The following is a 14,790-nucleotide window of genomic DNA, read 5'->3' on the forward strand; positions in this document are numbered from 1 at the left end:
TTGGAAAATTGACTCAAGTCGAGCCACCAAAAAATCGTGGGTCGAGTCGGACTCGAGTCGAGTCATGGCAACACTTCTAATTACTCAAGTAGGTTTTGTGTACTTGTAGCTTTTACTCCAATGGTTGTGTTTTTAGACTACTCCCACTTCCACTCGATATTTTTTAGGCAAAACTGCCTCATGAACATCAGTACAAGTTATTGAGGGTGGAGGGGTTTCGGCCCCCAAAACCCACCCCCTAACGACGTCGCTGTTAGCAGTGGTAGATCTGTATTAGAAGTATAGCTAACCAATCGTCTTAGTGCTCGGCTTTATTCAATACTTATCTGGAGATAAAGTCTTGTTGCTTTTGTGGTGAAGCTCTTCATATCAGATATACTCAATACTATCAGTTTATTCAAACGTTAACGCAGTAGTTGCGTATAGAGTCTCATAATAATCCCTAAACAGATGTTACAGACGCTTATATACGAGTCTTGAGTCATCACAACAAAAAGTAGTGTTCTTATGCGAGATATACCGGAAGAATAGATAATGGGCGAATGATCACAGCGGGATAGTTGCAGCAGTGATGACTCTGAGCTAGCAATGACTGCAAGAACATCGCACAACAGAATAACGGTATCACGATTCACGCCAAACGTCATATGTTTTCTAGTTGTTCAGCAACAAATTTTGGTACTGCGTAACGAACACTAGAACTACTCAATTTTAAAAATCTGCAACTACAATTAGAACTACTGCAAATCCAGTTGTTTGTTGATTGTCAACTATCTAGATTCTAGTTCGTACAAGTCTGATGTTATTCCTATTTTAGATCCTGCGACAGTATTCGATTGAGCTTTCTGAAGACGACTTTTACCATTTGGTCTCGTTCTACGACCACACAATGCGAGGAAAGATCCAATACAACGAGTTCATCAAAGCTTTCTTGCAGTAGTTACACAAGCGATAATTGGACAAGTGACAATGTCACATCGATTTGATCAAATATGCAATTTAGCAGCAGTTGGACGCAATCAGAACGCTTGGCAGAGATGGATGAACGCAGAGATGGACGACTGCGGCTGATGGAAATTATTTATTGATCAATTTGAATTTAATTTCCCGTTCTAGTAGAAAGATGGAAAGATTTTAGCGCAATGGGCTTCATGATAATTTAAGTTTTTGATAAGGAACTGTGTTATAGTAGTATGGCCATTTGTATAGCTCTGAATCGGTAGCCTTATTGTCTTACAAATGCTTTGCTTTAATGCAAATTCTGGTCCAATAAATTATCTGAGCTCCATTTACGTTGTCGATGGCTGTAATGCCTAAAATGGGTGATATCGAGAGTTGATAAAATAGGACTATTACTAATTCTCTGGGACGGGTTGTTCTCAGTAAACTGAATCCCGCAACTTACCGATTGGTTGCTGTTCTTGGGTTCGAAACCCGACCTGGTCAGACCAATAAACCCATTTACATGTTGGTTTGGGTCAATTCGCTGAGTTTATTGTTAATAATTTTATCCTTTCGAAAGCACCTCAAGATTGCAATGCGATGAAAAGATAGTGACTTGTAAGGTGTCGAAACGACGGAGTAGTCTTTGTGAGAAGGACCTTTTGAGTAGAGCCATAAGATTAGATACCGATAAAATCTACCAGCACTTTCACTGATATATTTCGCTGATATTCAAAAGATACGGCATCTAGGTTATCGCACATTTCCGAAACTTCATAGCGCTCAGTTGAACACTGAACAGCTTTTCAGTCGAATGCTTGGACAGGAAATAAACTAGGAAGGCTGCATCTGGACGTATGCTATGGAAATATATCAATATTCATATAGTGTAGCACTCGCAGATTACAGCTCTCTACTAACACCCTACTACCGCGCTGCGACGTTAACATAATTACCGATATTTTTTTACCTCGAATTGCTAATGCAGATATGTCTTTCAAAACTCGATATACACTGCTATAGATAGAATACTACTAGTGTACGTACGACAACGCATCAAGCTCTAAGAAATTCGTCGGTGGTTTTAACGCAGAGCGAATGTTTGTAGTTGTATAATTGTATATCTGACTCCAAGATGTATTATTGACTCCAACAGGGATATATAGAACTCCGGGATGGCTGACTTCATTTTGGCCGTTACCTAAGTAGGTCCAGAAAGTTACCTGCAATCTGCCTCGAAATATCCACTTTTCTGCAAGCTAGCGATACAGCTGTTTCTAGAATAATGATCCTCACCCTTTTGCAGAATAGTTAGTGAGTAAGCTAGACATTCTTCCCATATCACAACCTTACTGCTGTATAGCCAACCTAATGAAGTATGACACTGCTGTATAGCCAACCAAGTAAACTATGACAACTCTGAATTTCAGTAAATCATGAATGTGTTTAATTTCTACACATCATATAATCTGCATCAGGCCATAAATAACAGAGTGAATAACGAATAATATCAGCGTCTTCTACCTATTTACAAGCCATTGTCTGAAACCTTGCAGCTGGGAAGGGGGGGGGGCGGTAATAGGATTGATTAAATCAACCATTTCAATTAGCGTTAATCGACAATTACCATGAAGTATAGGGTTGCATTTAAAACAAACATGTTTAAAACCAGGCCCTTGTATAAAACATACTTTTTTTAAGCGATGACGTCAAGAATATTCAACAGTGACGTCATATTGGATTGACATTGACAATTGAAAATATAGTGTGAATATAGCTCCTTTGACGAAATATATGTGCTATTGCTGTTGAACCAACTATTTTGAGGGTTCCAGCCATTCCATATTGATATTAGTCGGCTATATCAGGTGGTAATCGTCCGTAGGCTCATACAACACATGTTTTGGAAAGTATTTACACAATTATGGCATAATTTTACAACTTAAAAAGAATTTTTTTCAAAAGGCCTTTGTTTAAAACACTGTTTAAAGCATGTTTTAAACATTGTGTTTCTAACACAGTTTATTTTAAATGCACCCCTACCATGGAGCATTTCAAATAACGAAAAGATAGCACGGCCTGTAAGGACTCGAAATTGTGATAGCAGCATTGTCATCTTCTATGTCACTCAATGAAAGTTGATCAAGAAATCAACACACAATTGATACTTCTCTTCAGGTTCAAATGCAGCCTGGGGGGGGGGGGGTAGAAGTTTGGTACATATCATTATCAATTTGAGAAGCATTCGGTAGACCCAGTTGTTGAATTCAGCTGATATTTTGTTCACCGAGCAATAGATTCATGACCGCAGTGAAGAAATTACAACCATGGCTTAACGGTACATCACGAATGGGCGTCCTGGAGCATTTCAAGCCATTTATCAGTTAAGAAATATTCAGTATCATTGTCTTGCAGATATTCCGATAGAGCGATAGATGATTCCATGTCAAAAAAAACATCTCGGTGAGGAGGCACGAGATCCAAATATTCAGATTGTGGCCACCTTTGCCAAGATTTCAATGGGATGTGCCCAGTATAATATATCAGGATATCCACTGTTGACGTGATGCAAATGCTGGAACATCGCGTTTGTTTTTCCGGAATCTGCAACAAAAATGAACAAATGATGTATTCAGAGACACAAATTAACCTTAAGAATATATATATAGATGTATGCAGAGTTGTTCTATAGTGAAGAACTTCTACTTCATTGTAGTACTCAAGTAGGTGTTGCCTATTTTCGAAGATAAATCTTGTAAATTTGAAGCAGCCATCTCCAAACTCAAGTACCTTGCAGGCATTTCACTTTCTACTTGAGGAAGTTTAAATACCAGTACGCCGGGGAATTCAACTATTACTTGAGTAGCAACGCAGACTACTTTAACCACATCAGGATCAATGTAAATCGCTCATTTAATAACGTATTACTAGAATCAGCCTAACTTACCTTTGGCCTACCGAGGAGAGCTCCAATGCATTAATGCGACGATTTGACGAAACCTTGCAAATTGAAAGCAATCCACAGAGTTTTCTCTTCCTTCGTCGTACAGGCCTATAGCCTATAGGCTATAAGTGTTTATATGGTAAAGACAGGCCGTATCTCAGGGTCGTATCGTGTCCTGACGATTGTGTTGGCTTATCCATTCAAGGGAGTGGGCATCTTCATGGCTTCAGTAAGAGCAAATGGTCAAAAAATGTTGTGGCCATATACTGTACTGGAAGTCCGCCATTGGCAGTTCACAACAGTGCATTTCTGTTGAAGTATAATTCCAGTACTGTAGCATTAAGGTGCCATTCATTAACAAACATATAACTGTCTTGATTTACTAGACATGTAACTGATGAATAGTATCTGTAACAAGAGATTGGATTCAAAAGTTGTTATGGACACTTACAACTGCAACGACCTTGACGTGTTTTGTTTGTATTAGATTCAAATGTTTGGTTATCCTTAATTGAAATGCCTCTTGAATCTTGCGCATCGGTAGTGTACTCAGTGGCTCCAATTCTTACTAAGAATAATCAAGCAATGATATGGAATACCAGTAAGCCTGCAATAGGCTACCAGCACTACCTGCATATTCACATATTAATCTATAGCACAAGATCTTAACTGACGAAGATCCCTCCTAACGGTCGCCTTAATAGCTCACACGGCACAGTGTAAAGGTACACTTGTACTTGTACAATGTACAGCCTTGGATGGTATGGTGACATACATTCGCATAACATACCGGTAAATGAAAAACATACCGCAAGGCGTAATCTAAATCATACTGCGGATATCAATGTTAACGTTAATTATTCTACATTTTGTTATTTTCTCACGATTATCAGCGCAGCAAAACATGTTACATAAGATACTACAGAAGCAGAGATATTCCGAAGCCGAGTAAATGACCGGTACACCGAAGATATTACGCTAAACGTACCGGGATTCCAACCCGGCGTACCGGCATACCGTTAAATTGCTGCTGAAGGAATAGGGCTAATACCGCAAAGTTTCAGACTACCTGAACATCTCATAACCTAGTTAACCTATAGCTTTATATAAGAACATAAACATGAATATTATATGCCCCTACGGCTCTCAAAAACTTGAAATTACACACAGATGAAGCGGCTGACTGGAACGTGCATCAAAACTGAATGCGTGAATCCGGACCTACTTAGGTAATGCCGCGATGACGCAATTGACGCAGTCAGCCATCCCGGAGTTCTATATATCCCTGGACTCCAAGAAGGTTGCGTTTACAATTCGCTGCGTGTTTCTTCTTCCGTTCGACGACCGGCGTAACCCACGCCGTACGACCTTGTTGGCTGACGTACCACCAGGCCTGTCTATTGCACACGTATTCGATAGATCACACTGACGAATATATTTTGTTTCCGTCTCCCCGACTTGTAACTTTATTGAATATCACGTACGGTTCAAAATGCAATATATCTTTCTCGCAATTAGCGAAGCACTTATCAATGTCTATCGACTTCCGAACTGGCTCATAATCATGCATGTATATCGACTTCCTCACCAGCTAATAATCACCAGCGAATGCATCAACGTCTCTACGTGGTATTACATGCACCAAACATCGTACGATTTATACTTCTTATCTATCATTCATACGACAAATAAACGACTCACAAATGTCTTATCGGGTCTCAGTTCAGGGAATTACGTAAGGTTTACCAACTCCCTACTGACTATTATTAAAATGGCATTATACCAATATATTTCGTTAAAGTGGTCAATTTATTTGAGACTTACCGACGGAGGCTGAGCAAAACTATAAACTGTGCCGTGTGCAAGTGTACATCCATACGTACATACAGGTACTACGATTTAGTCGACACCGATTATTACTTGATGAATTGAAATTATCTCGAAAATATTGCTTCGAGTCAAGAGTCAATCGGCATTTTTGAGACTCCGAGTCAAGTCAAGCCATTTTTGCTAAGTGACTCGAGTCAAGTCGAGTAAGTCATGACTGGGATCGTCCCAACACTGATTTAGTTAGGGCAATTTTGGTTGTAGGCTATTCGACGTTTGAATGTTTTTCAGTTAGGGATATGGTAACTTCTTCAACGTTTATAAACGTTTCCCGATTCTCGCCGTGTAACGTTATGGGGGTTCCCCGCGTGTTTTAGCGCGCATATTTGATGAGCATGTGCTCTGATCCGGCTGACGGTTTCATAATACTGACTCGCAGTTGATTGGTAAGGCAGGGTTTCTCAAATCGGGGTATGAGTATCAGTTTATTCATAACTTCATCATTTCAAAACTCCACAAGACGGCCCTGTGGATATGCAGCTGTATCAGCTGTATCAGCTGTATCAGCTGTATCAGCTGTATCACCCTGTGGATATAAAGCTGTATCAGCTGTATCAGCTGTATCAGCTGTATCAGCTGTATCAGCTGTATCAGCTGTATCAGCTGTATCACCCTGTGGATATAAAGCTGTATCAGCTGTATCACCCTGTGGATATCCCTATCTGGTACCGAATACCGTACCACCATTATTGCCGTCTGTTTGTTTGTATTTCAGTTGGATGAAGAAATAAAGACTCCGTCTGTCTCTCTGACCAAACCCGGCCTCTTATGGTGCGCAGATATCAGCTCCACGGATCCTTTGGACCAGGGATCCTCCGAGAACGCCTAATTGTCCCCCCATTAGGCAATCCGTCCTCCTTTACAGCTTTTACAGACAACATATAATGGATAGATAAAAAAAAAGGAAAGGACGTAGTTTATTTTTGTCCTTGATGCTTTTGCGGCATATACACCGACTCATGATACACATACACACGATCTGCGCATGTGCATATCGGTAATCAGTGTGGATAAAAATGGTCAACTGTATCTTGCATATGTTTGGATTGTTCGCGAAACGCTGGTATGACCCGTGTGAGCGACCAATAATTCAATGATCGTGCGATTTACTGAGCTTCCATTGTTCTCTCACAAATAAATTGACCGCAAACGAAATGATCGAAGCTTACAGTTTACTTTGTCGTAAACTAGATTATAGTAAAGTAATTTGATAGCAAAATGTTCGTTCATCGGTTCAGAATCAATGACCACTCAATCTGTATTTCAGACAGGCAGCAAAAGGCAATGACGTAATCATACCTCGTACTTCGAAAAAGCAACTTGACTTGAATTGTGACTTGACTCGTGACTTGACTTGACTTGACTTGACTTGACTTGACTTGACTTGACTTGACTTGACTCGACTTGACTCGAGTCACCTCCAATAATCGAGTGATTTGACTTGACTCGAGTCACCTTCGAAAATCGATTGACTTGACTTGACTCGAGTCAAAATGCGAAATGACTCGAAATGACTCGTGACTCGAAGGTAGTGACTTACCCAACACTGATACATATTAATATAGATCTGCGGCCCGTTATATCAGGCAAGTTGAGAACCCCCGACGACGGGGAGAAAGGCAGAGTGTCCATTCTCCACTGACAGCATTCATCACAATGAATGTAAAGACAATTCATAGTTTCTAGTGTACCAGCGTGACACAGATGTCGACATCTTGGCCGGGATCAAATGAAAATTCGTTACTTTGTGTTAAAAGCTCTGCTTGCGAGAAACTCTGTTGCGAATAAATATTTGTTGGTGTCTAGCCTAGAGTTACCATATTTTGAGGTACGAAAAAGAGCACACTTGGGCGTCCTCCGATGACACTTTCGATTTCTTGAAACAAGAGGGCAAAGAGCCGTGTATGCACTCGTGGGCCTACGTGGGCCTGGACGTCTGTGACTGTAGGAGTGTATATTAGGTAGAGGTGTAGTATCTGGACGCTCATATAGTCTAGACGCGCCTAGTCTAGTGCTATCTAATTAACATAGTGTAGGACTTACGCAGGACCGTAACTGCCTCACCTCAAACCCCCCAATTGGGGGGGCGAGCTCGAAGGCGGCCCAAAATTATTTCGCGAATTAGCGCTGAATATTCCTGCCTTGGCAATCTGTACCTCAGAAGACAAATACCATTCCACAGGGAAAAATTATATGCCAGTGAAGATATACCAATTTGAAATCGTGTGCGTCTTTCACTTTAGTAGCCTACGTTTGGGCGATTCTATATATTTTGATATAGCAGACACGAGGTCACGAAAGGACATCATGAAACGAAGTCATACGAACGGGTCCGCCCGCCCGAATATGTTCAATTATCATTTACGGGCCCTACAGTTTCCAAGCCACCTCATTCAGCTCTACTGGTAAATCTGATAACGTGAACAACTGAACATAGAGGACAAGAATTTGATAGCAATATATATGCAATTCCCGATGTTATTGACCGATTTTATCATGAATTATCGAAAATTTTCGCGCTTCGCGCTAAACTGTTGCCCTAATTATTTCGTGACAAATGCGAACAACGTGATGGGGTGGGGTCGTTTTTATCACTCTATGGGAGTACTAGACCCTAGTTTTATTGGGGGCCTGGCCAAGTGCTGCTTCGTTCCTGCGAACGCGGGTATACGCCCGAAGATGTTCAATTATTATTGAGGGGTCCTACCATTTCAAACACACCTCACTCAGCTCTACCGATAAATCTGATTACGTGGGTAGAGAGAGGATAAAAATTGATAACAATATATATTCAATTACCGGCGAAGCCCCCCAGAAGTTCGGTATATCACCCTATGAGAGGCCCAAGACCAACTTTGGGGGGGGGGTGACGAAGTGCCGTTACGGCCCTGGACTTACGTCATGACGACAATATTATGATACTAGTGCACCAGAAGGAGGGGGCGGTAATTTGATTGGTATGTCATGAAGAGAGCTCCTCGTCTGGGAACTTTGTCTATCAATTATTAGTATATGAATACATCACTGCACAGTGCACATTCCATACATCACGGTATAGGCCTACGTGCCAACAAGCTTGATTATAACTTATTTTCATGAATGGTAACGCAGGTTTTAAATGATGACTACACGATGCATAGGCTATTCTGGTGCGATGGACTCGTGGCTTCCTATAAGGGAGTAATGAATTCTCGAACACGTGCGCCAGACTGCCATTGGATCATAGTCGGTGAGTTCTCGGGGTACGCTTAAAGAAGTTAGCTACGTATAGTAGAGCGGTAGGGTATAGGTAGGCCTATACCTCAGATTAAGGGTAAGGCGGTCCTATAGATTTAAACGTGAGGCGATGGCATTGACGCCTAGTGAGATATCGTTTCTCAAATTGTAACATGGTAGTAGCGTCAGCCTCTGTTTTTGCAAGATTCGTATCTCCGGCCAAAATATAATGTGATTGAGGAAGCCTATTGCATCGGTGTTTTGTGTGAACCAGGTTATCGATGCTTGCTTGCAATTTAGGTTTTTCGAAGTTTACAACATGCCACATCAGCCCTGCTAGAATTAATCGGATATAGTGATTGATGAAACTGTCCGTCATGAGATAGGCTACCTTGAAAAGAATTGAACCGGTGGTCGAATCGCTTTCCAGGCCATGACATGTGATAATTGCAATATTCGACTGTATCGAATAGCGTATATGTAAGCGTTGTAGGGTAGAATTCCATATAGTCAAGGATATTATTTGTAACAAGGCGATCTGACTTGGAAAAGGCAAAATTGGTTTTGTTCTATTAAAAGGAAGTAAAATCGAGATAAAATACATTAAAGACGCGAGTTGCGTCATAACTTTCAGGCGATGTGTGTATTTGTATCGAATGCAAATTCATGTGGGCTGCATGGCAAAACATCTGAAAATCCGTGTCTGTTAAAATTGTGGAGTTGTTATGCGAATTTGTTATGCGATTTTTCTGCTGTGGATGTGAGAACTCGTTACGATTTGTCTGTGACCTAAGAAATCGGTGCACAACAAAGCTGTGTCTGGTTTATGTCTTACACTCGCCAGTTCGTAATATTTTGACATAATGCATTGTATACCAAAGGTTGCCGATTGCAGACCTCTGTACTATACCTACAGTCGCACACGTCAGAAGCCACGTATTGGCCCGGTAATGTATCATCATCATTGGTTTATTAGCAATTTTATCAGTTCAATACACCACAAAAAAAATGTATGTCTATTGTCTATTGATAGGCAGTGCCCTGAGTGCATCCACGGAATCGCACATGTGTTAGTCAATAATAAAACCAACGTTTATTTATTAGCTGCAGAATTATTCGTAAGCAGAGCTTTTAATGTAAAGTAACGAAATTTCTTTGATTCCGGCTAGATGTCAGAATATCCGTGCACCGCCTGTACTTTGGAAACCACGAATAGTCCTTGCATTCAATGTGATGAATGTGGCAAATGGACACACGCTGCATGTCTCAACATCTGCCACAAAACATTTTCGAATAAACAGTGGAGCGATCTATATTTTTATTGCCGTCCTTGCAGCTTTATCAGCAACGACTATGATGCCAAAAAGGCGTTAAATCGCATACAAAAACTGTCACTTGAAGGCATGTGTATTCGGCAGTTGGCCACACGTGAGGAAAAATTGTTGCAAGTCCACGATGTTTCTCTCGTTCCTCCGTTCTCATCTTCTGAAAATTTGGTTGGCACCGAAGATCGCACATCCGTGAATATCTTATCCAAGCTTTGTTCGGCTGTTCTGAACGATTATTCTCCGAGAGCGGCAAAGCCAGATGGAAATTGTTTCTACCGCGCGCTCTCTCTAGGGCTATATGGAAATGAAGATAACCATTTGCTGCTTCGACTTGCGACGACACTGGAGATGTTGAAATATAAAAAAAACTATGATGTTGACGAAAAACGTCATTATCTCGAAGTATTGGATGATTGGAGGTTTGTCACACCCTCATACGCAAAAGTACTTGAGTCGGCCTACGGGATTAGCAGATATTCCGGAATTACCCACATGTATGCCGCAAGCGCTGCAATAAATGCTCCAATATTCTCTTACATGCCCAGTCAGGGAATCCATGATGTTCAAAGTGTGGCTTACACAAGGAAAGTAGTCGGTAGAGGAGTGAGCAAGGCGCGCGCTCGGGTTGAAATTTTGTGGACTTCAACCCACGAAAGTGAGCATGATAAATCGGTGGTCTTCAATCACTTTAATTTGCTTCAACGCAAGCCGAAAGCTACCAATTCTGTGAAGGAAGATATACTGCATATTGACAGCTATGTGGACACGGGGAAGGTCGCGATGCCAACAAGCGAAACAACGGAAGTAGAGGAATGCACTCCAGATAGACTTAGCGATGAGAAAGTCAAAATAATAGAACATGACAGTCCAAATGACGTTGAAAGTTTGACACATGATGAAAATGATTCGATTGACAAAGAAAAAAAGCAAAAGCCTATGGAATTCCAGGAACAGAAATCCAGTCCAGATAGGCTTTGCAATAAAAAGGCAACAATAATAGAACATGACAGTCCAAATGACGTTGAAAGTTTGGTAAATGATGATGAAAATGATTCGAATGATGAAGAAAAAGAGCAAAAGCGCATGAAATTACAAGCAGAGGAATCCAGTTCAGATAGTCTTTGCAATGAAAAAGTGAAGGTCATAGAACATGGCAGTCCACTTCCGCATGGTTCATTTCTTCCACAGCGGAGGGTTTTCGAGGAGCTGTCACGAAAACGGAGCGATAAACCTCTGACAGAAGTTCCGCGAGGACCGAAAGAAAATGCATATTTTGTCGTGAAAAAGGATACCAATAACAGTAGGAAGGAAAACGGCCTACAATATACCTTCACCGATGATTGTGGAGCTTGGTGCGGGCATCATAGATACAGTATATATTACATGAAAAGCGTCAACAGCGGCCATTTAAAAATCGCATACAAACTCGATGGCAAATTTTGTAAGCGAATTAGGAGAGGGGAGTCGTTCATTCGTGTTGAGGTGCCTGAATTTAACGATGCATCTAAGTATATCGTTTGCGAGATGTGTGTGTACCATTGTAAAAGCAAAGTTAATCGCACATATCAGAGGAAGATTACATGGTTGAAATCGGACTCTAGCAACATCGTATTGTATGAATACAGGGGTATCTTTGCTGGACATGCCCCACACGGCAATGCGACATCTGCTTCTGCCGGAATGTATGTCAAGAGCTCAACACTACTGCTATCAGAAATAAAGCGACTGACAAAATTTATTGCTCCGAAAAAAGCATACACCATGCTAATGACAGATCCCGATCTTAAAACTCAACTGCCACGTAATCAGCAACAGATACGAGACCAGAAGAGAATACAAAAGGCGAAAGAATTTCCTATCAAAAATGCCAGAACATGCAGTCAGGTATCCGACGACTATCAGCAAGTCCTAAGCATGATAAGTAACCATCCTTATGTACAATCATGCGCTATAGACAAAGATGAACCATTCTGCGCTACTCTTTACATACCGGAACAAATTTCAGATGTTAAAAGATTTTGTTTTACAGGGGATACTCCGTTATCTGTTGATAAAACCTATAATCTTGGGAAAATATACGCCACTGTCATGGTGTTTAAAAATTTGAGCATAATAAAAAGAGATACGGCCGGTAATTCTCCCGTATTTCTGGGTCCGATATTCCTTCACACGAAATCATGCCGGTCGTCATTTTCCATCTTCGCTAGTCAGCTGCAAAAAGCATTTCCACCTGCAGATAATCTAACAATAGGAACCGACGACGAGAGGGCAATGTATAGTGGATTATTAGATGGTCTGCCCGGGGCTACTCACATTTTATGTTACAATCACATAAAAAAAAATATTGCTGATCAATTGATCAAGGTCGGGGCAAATGACAACACTCGGAGATTCATAATTGATGAAATTTTGCAATTGATGAAGTCGCCTACCCTTGCATCCTACTCGTCAGCAGAAGACGCATTAAAAGTATACTGCAAGGAAAACTGTCCACAGATACTGTCGTACTTGGATACTACATTTCTCGCGAAGGCTCGTGAGAAGGTTTGGGGGCCGAATAAAATATTAAATCGGCATTCGTACTCTGAAGGACTGTATACGAACAATAATTGCGAAACAGTGAATTTCATGATAAAGGTACAGACGCAATGGCAAAAATGTAAACTGACAAAATTGGTTGATCTGCTTCATGAAATGGTCACGACAATGTATTTGGATGTACAAAGAGCATTTTATAATCAAGGGATTTACCGACTGAAGGGGAAATTTCGAAAATATGAATTCCATTTATATGAATGGGACAAAAAATCGGACAAGGAAAAAGAAATGGTATTTGCAAGGTTTCTTGGGGAAGCAATTTTGCCTGCTGATACTAACTTGCAAGTTTCTGCCGACGGAAAGCTACGCATCACGGTTCCAAATAAAAATGCTGGATCGAAACCAGGCCGCAGTCGGCGAAAAAGAAAGAAAATGGCAATTTTTAGTTAAATAGATATTGATTGCAATTTCGTTCCGGGGTTACGTTATTTTCGTTCATGAAACTTACTTCTTTTATGAGAAAAAACAGTATCGTAAATATCTGGGTCTAGAGGCGGATGTGGGTACACAGACACACAGGAGTAGTTGGGATTATCAAATTTAAATGCAGGTTTGAAAGCAGTCTAGATATGATACTAGATACTTGTGATATCTGTTCGAACATGATGGCCAGGTGTTATATGAGTGATCATTGTTGAGTGAGTGAATCTTGGTCTATACTTCATCATCGCACAAATCCTCTTGTTGCCTTGCTATAAGTAGGGCCGTATACAACTGCCGCATCGCATCCCAAACCCCCCAAAACGTTATGATGAGCCATATATACTGTGATGAACTATTTCATATGGGCGAAGGGCGACAATGTGGTGTGAGCGGAACCACGCCAAGCCGCTACCTAAATTATATTCACCGATAATATCGTGAAATTATACTGGACAATCCTGACACACTGCGCGCGAAGCGCGACGAAAATTCTGGGCTTTACTCAACTTTTATGAAAATTAAATGTTGATACTCTGTGAAACAGCCCGAAATTGCTCAGGCTATCTTCCTGCTTCGAGGATTGAACTACTTCTACTTGACAAACTGAAAATAGCGAAAAATAAGTAAGTAAATCACAAAATATTACGAAGTAGAAGTAGCGAAAATCAGATCTACTTGAGTAAGTGGCAGAAGTAGAGGAAAACTACTTGAGTACTTCGAAAAAGTAGAAGTACTTCGTTACTGATCATGATCCCCTCTGTTTATGACCCTAGGAGCCCAAGACTCAAGTTTTTTTGGGGAGCCTGACGAAGTGCTTTTTCGTTCCTGCCAACGGGTATAAACCCGGAGATGTTTAATTAATTATTATACGAGGGGTCCTTATACCTTTTCAAACACACTCACTCAGCTCTACCGGTCGGTAGCCTAAATCAGATTACGTGAGTAGAGAGAGGAAAAAACTTGATAGCAATCTATATGCAATTCGCGATCATATATTGACCGACTCAATCATGAAATATATAAATTTCTCTTGCTTCGCGCGTTTACGCAAGAAGAGCTGACTCACTAAATGTGTGATAGACTACTAGACTATTCGCGCATCCCAGACATAGTATAGACGTGATACAGCTGATACAGGGTGATACAGGGTGATACAACTGATCCAGCTGATACAGCTTTATATCCACAGGGTGATACAGCTGATACAGCTGATACAGCTTTATATCCACAGGGTGATACAGCTGATACAGCTGATACAGCTTTATATCCACAGGGTGATACAGCTGATACAGCTGATACAGCTTTATATCCACAGGGTGATACAGCTGATACAGCTGATACAGCTGATACAGCTGATACAGCTGATACAGCTTTATATCCACAGGGTGATACAGCTGATACAGCTGATACAGCTGATACAGCTGATACAGCTTTATATCCACAGGGCCCCAC

The 14,790-nt window shown here is 40.9% G+C and overlaps 2 protein-coding genes across 3 annotated transcripts in view; one reads left to right on the forward strand and one right to left on the reverse strand.

Moving 5' to 3' along the window:
* The window catches only part of LOC145440577 (EF-hand calcium-binding domain-containing protein 6-like), a 107,710-nt gene extending 106,422 nt beyond the window's left edge, over positions 1-1,288 (forward strand). For both annotated transcript variants that reach the window (XM_080318221.1, XM_080318222.1), the window contains one exon: positions 818-1,288. In XM_080318221.1, coding sequence (XP_080174347.1) covers positions 818-940 — 123 coding nt within the window. In that variant the 3' untranslated portion in view covers positions 941-1,288. The remainder of the gene's footprint in view (positions 1-817) is intronic.
* Positions 1-14,790, reverse strand: part of LOC145440590 (uncharacterized) — a 126,375-nt gene that overhangs the window by 87,784 nt on the left and 23,801 nt on the right. The gene's annotated exons all lie outside the window — the stretch shown is intronic.

Source organism: Botryllus schlosseri, chromosome 6, assembly GCF_051294905.1.
Source record: "Botryllus schlosseri isolate E-star chromosome 6, Bs_hap1, whole genome shotgun sequence".
NCBI classification, from domain to species: Eukaryota; Metazoa; Chordata; class Ascidiacea; order Stolidobranchia; family Styelidae; genus Botryllus; species Botryllus schlosseri.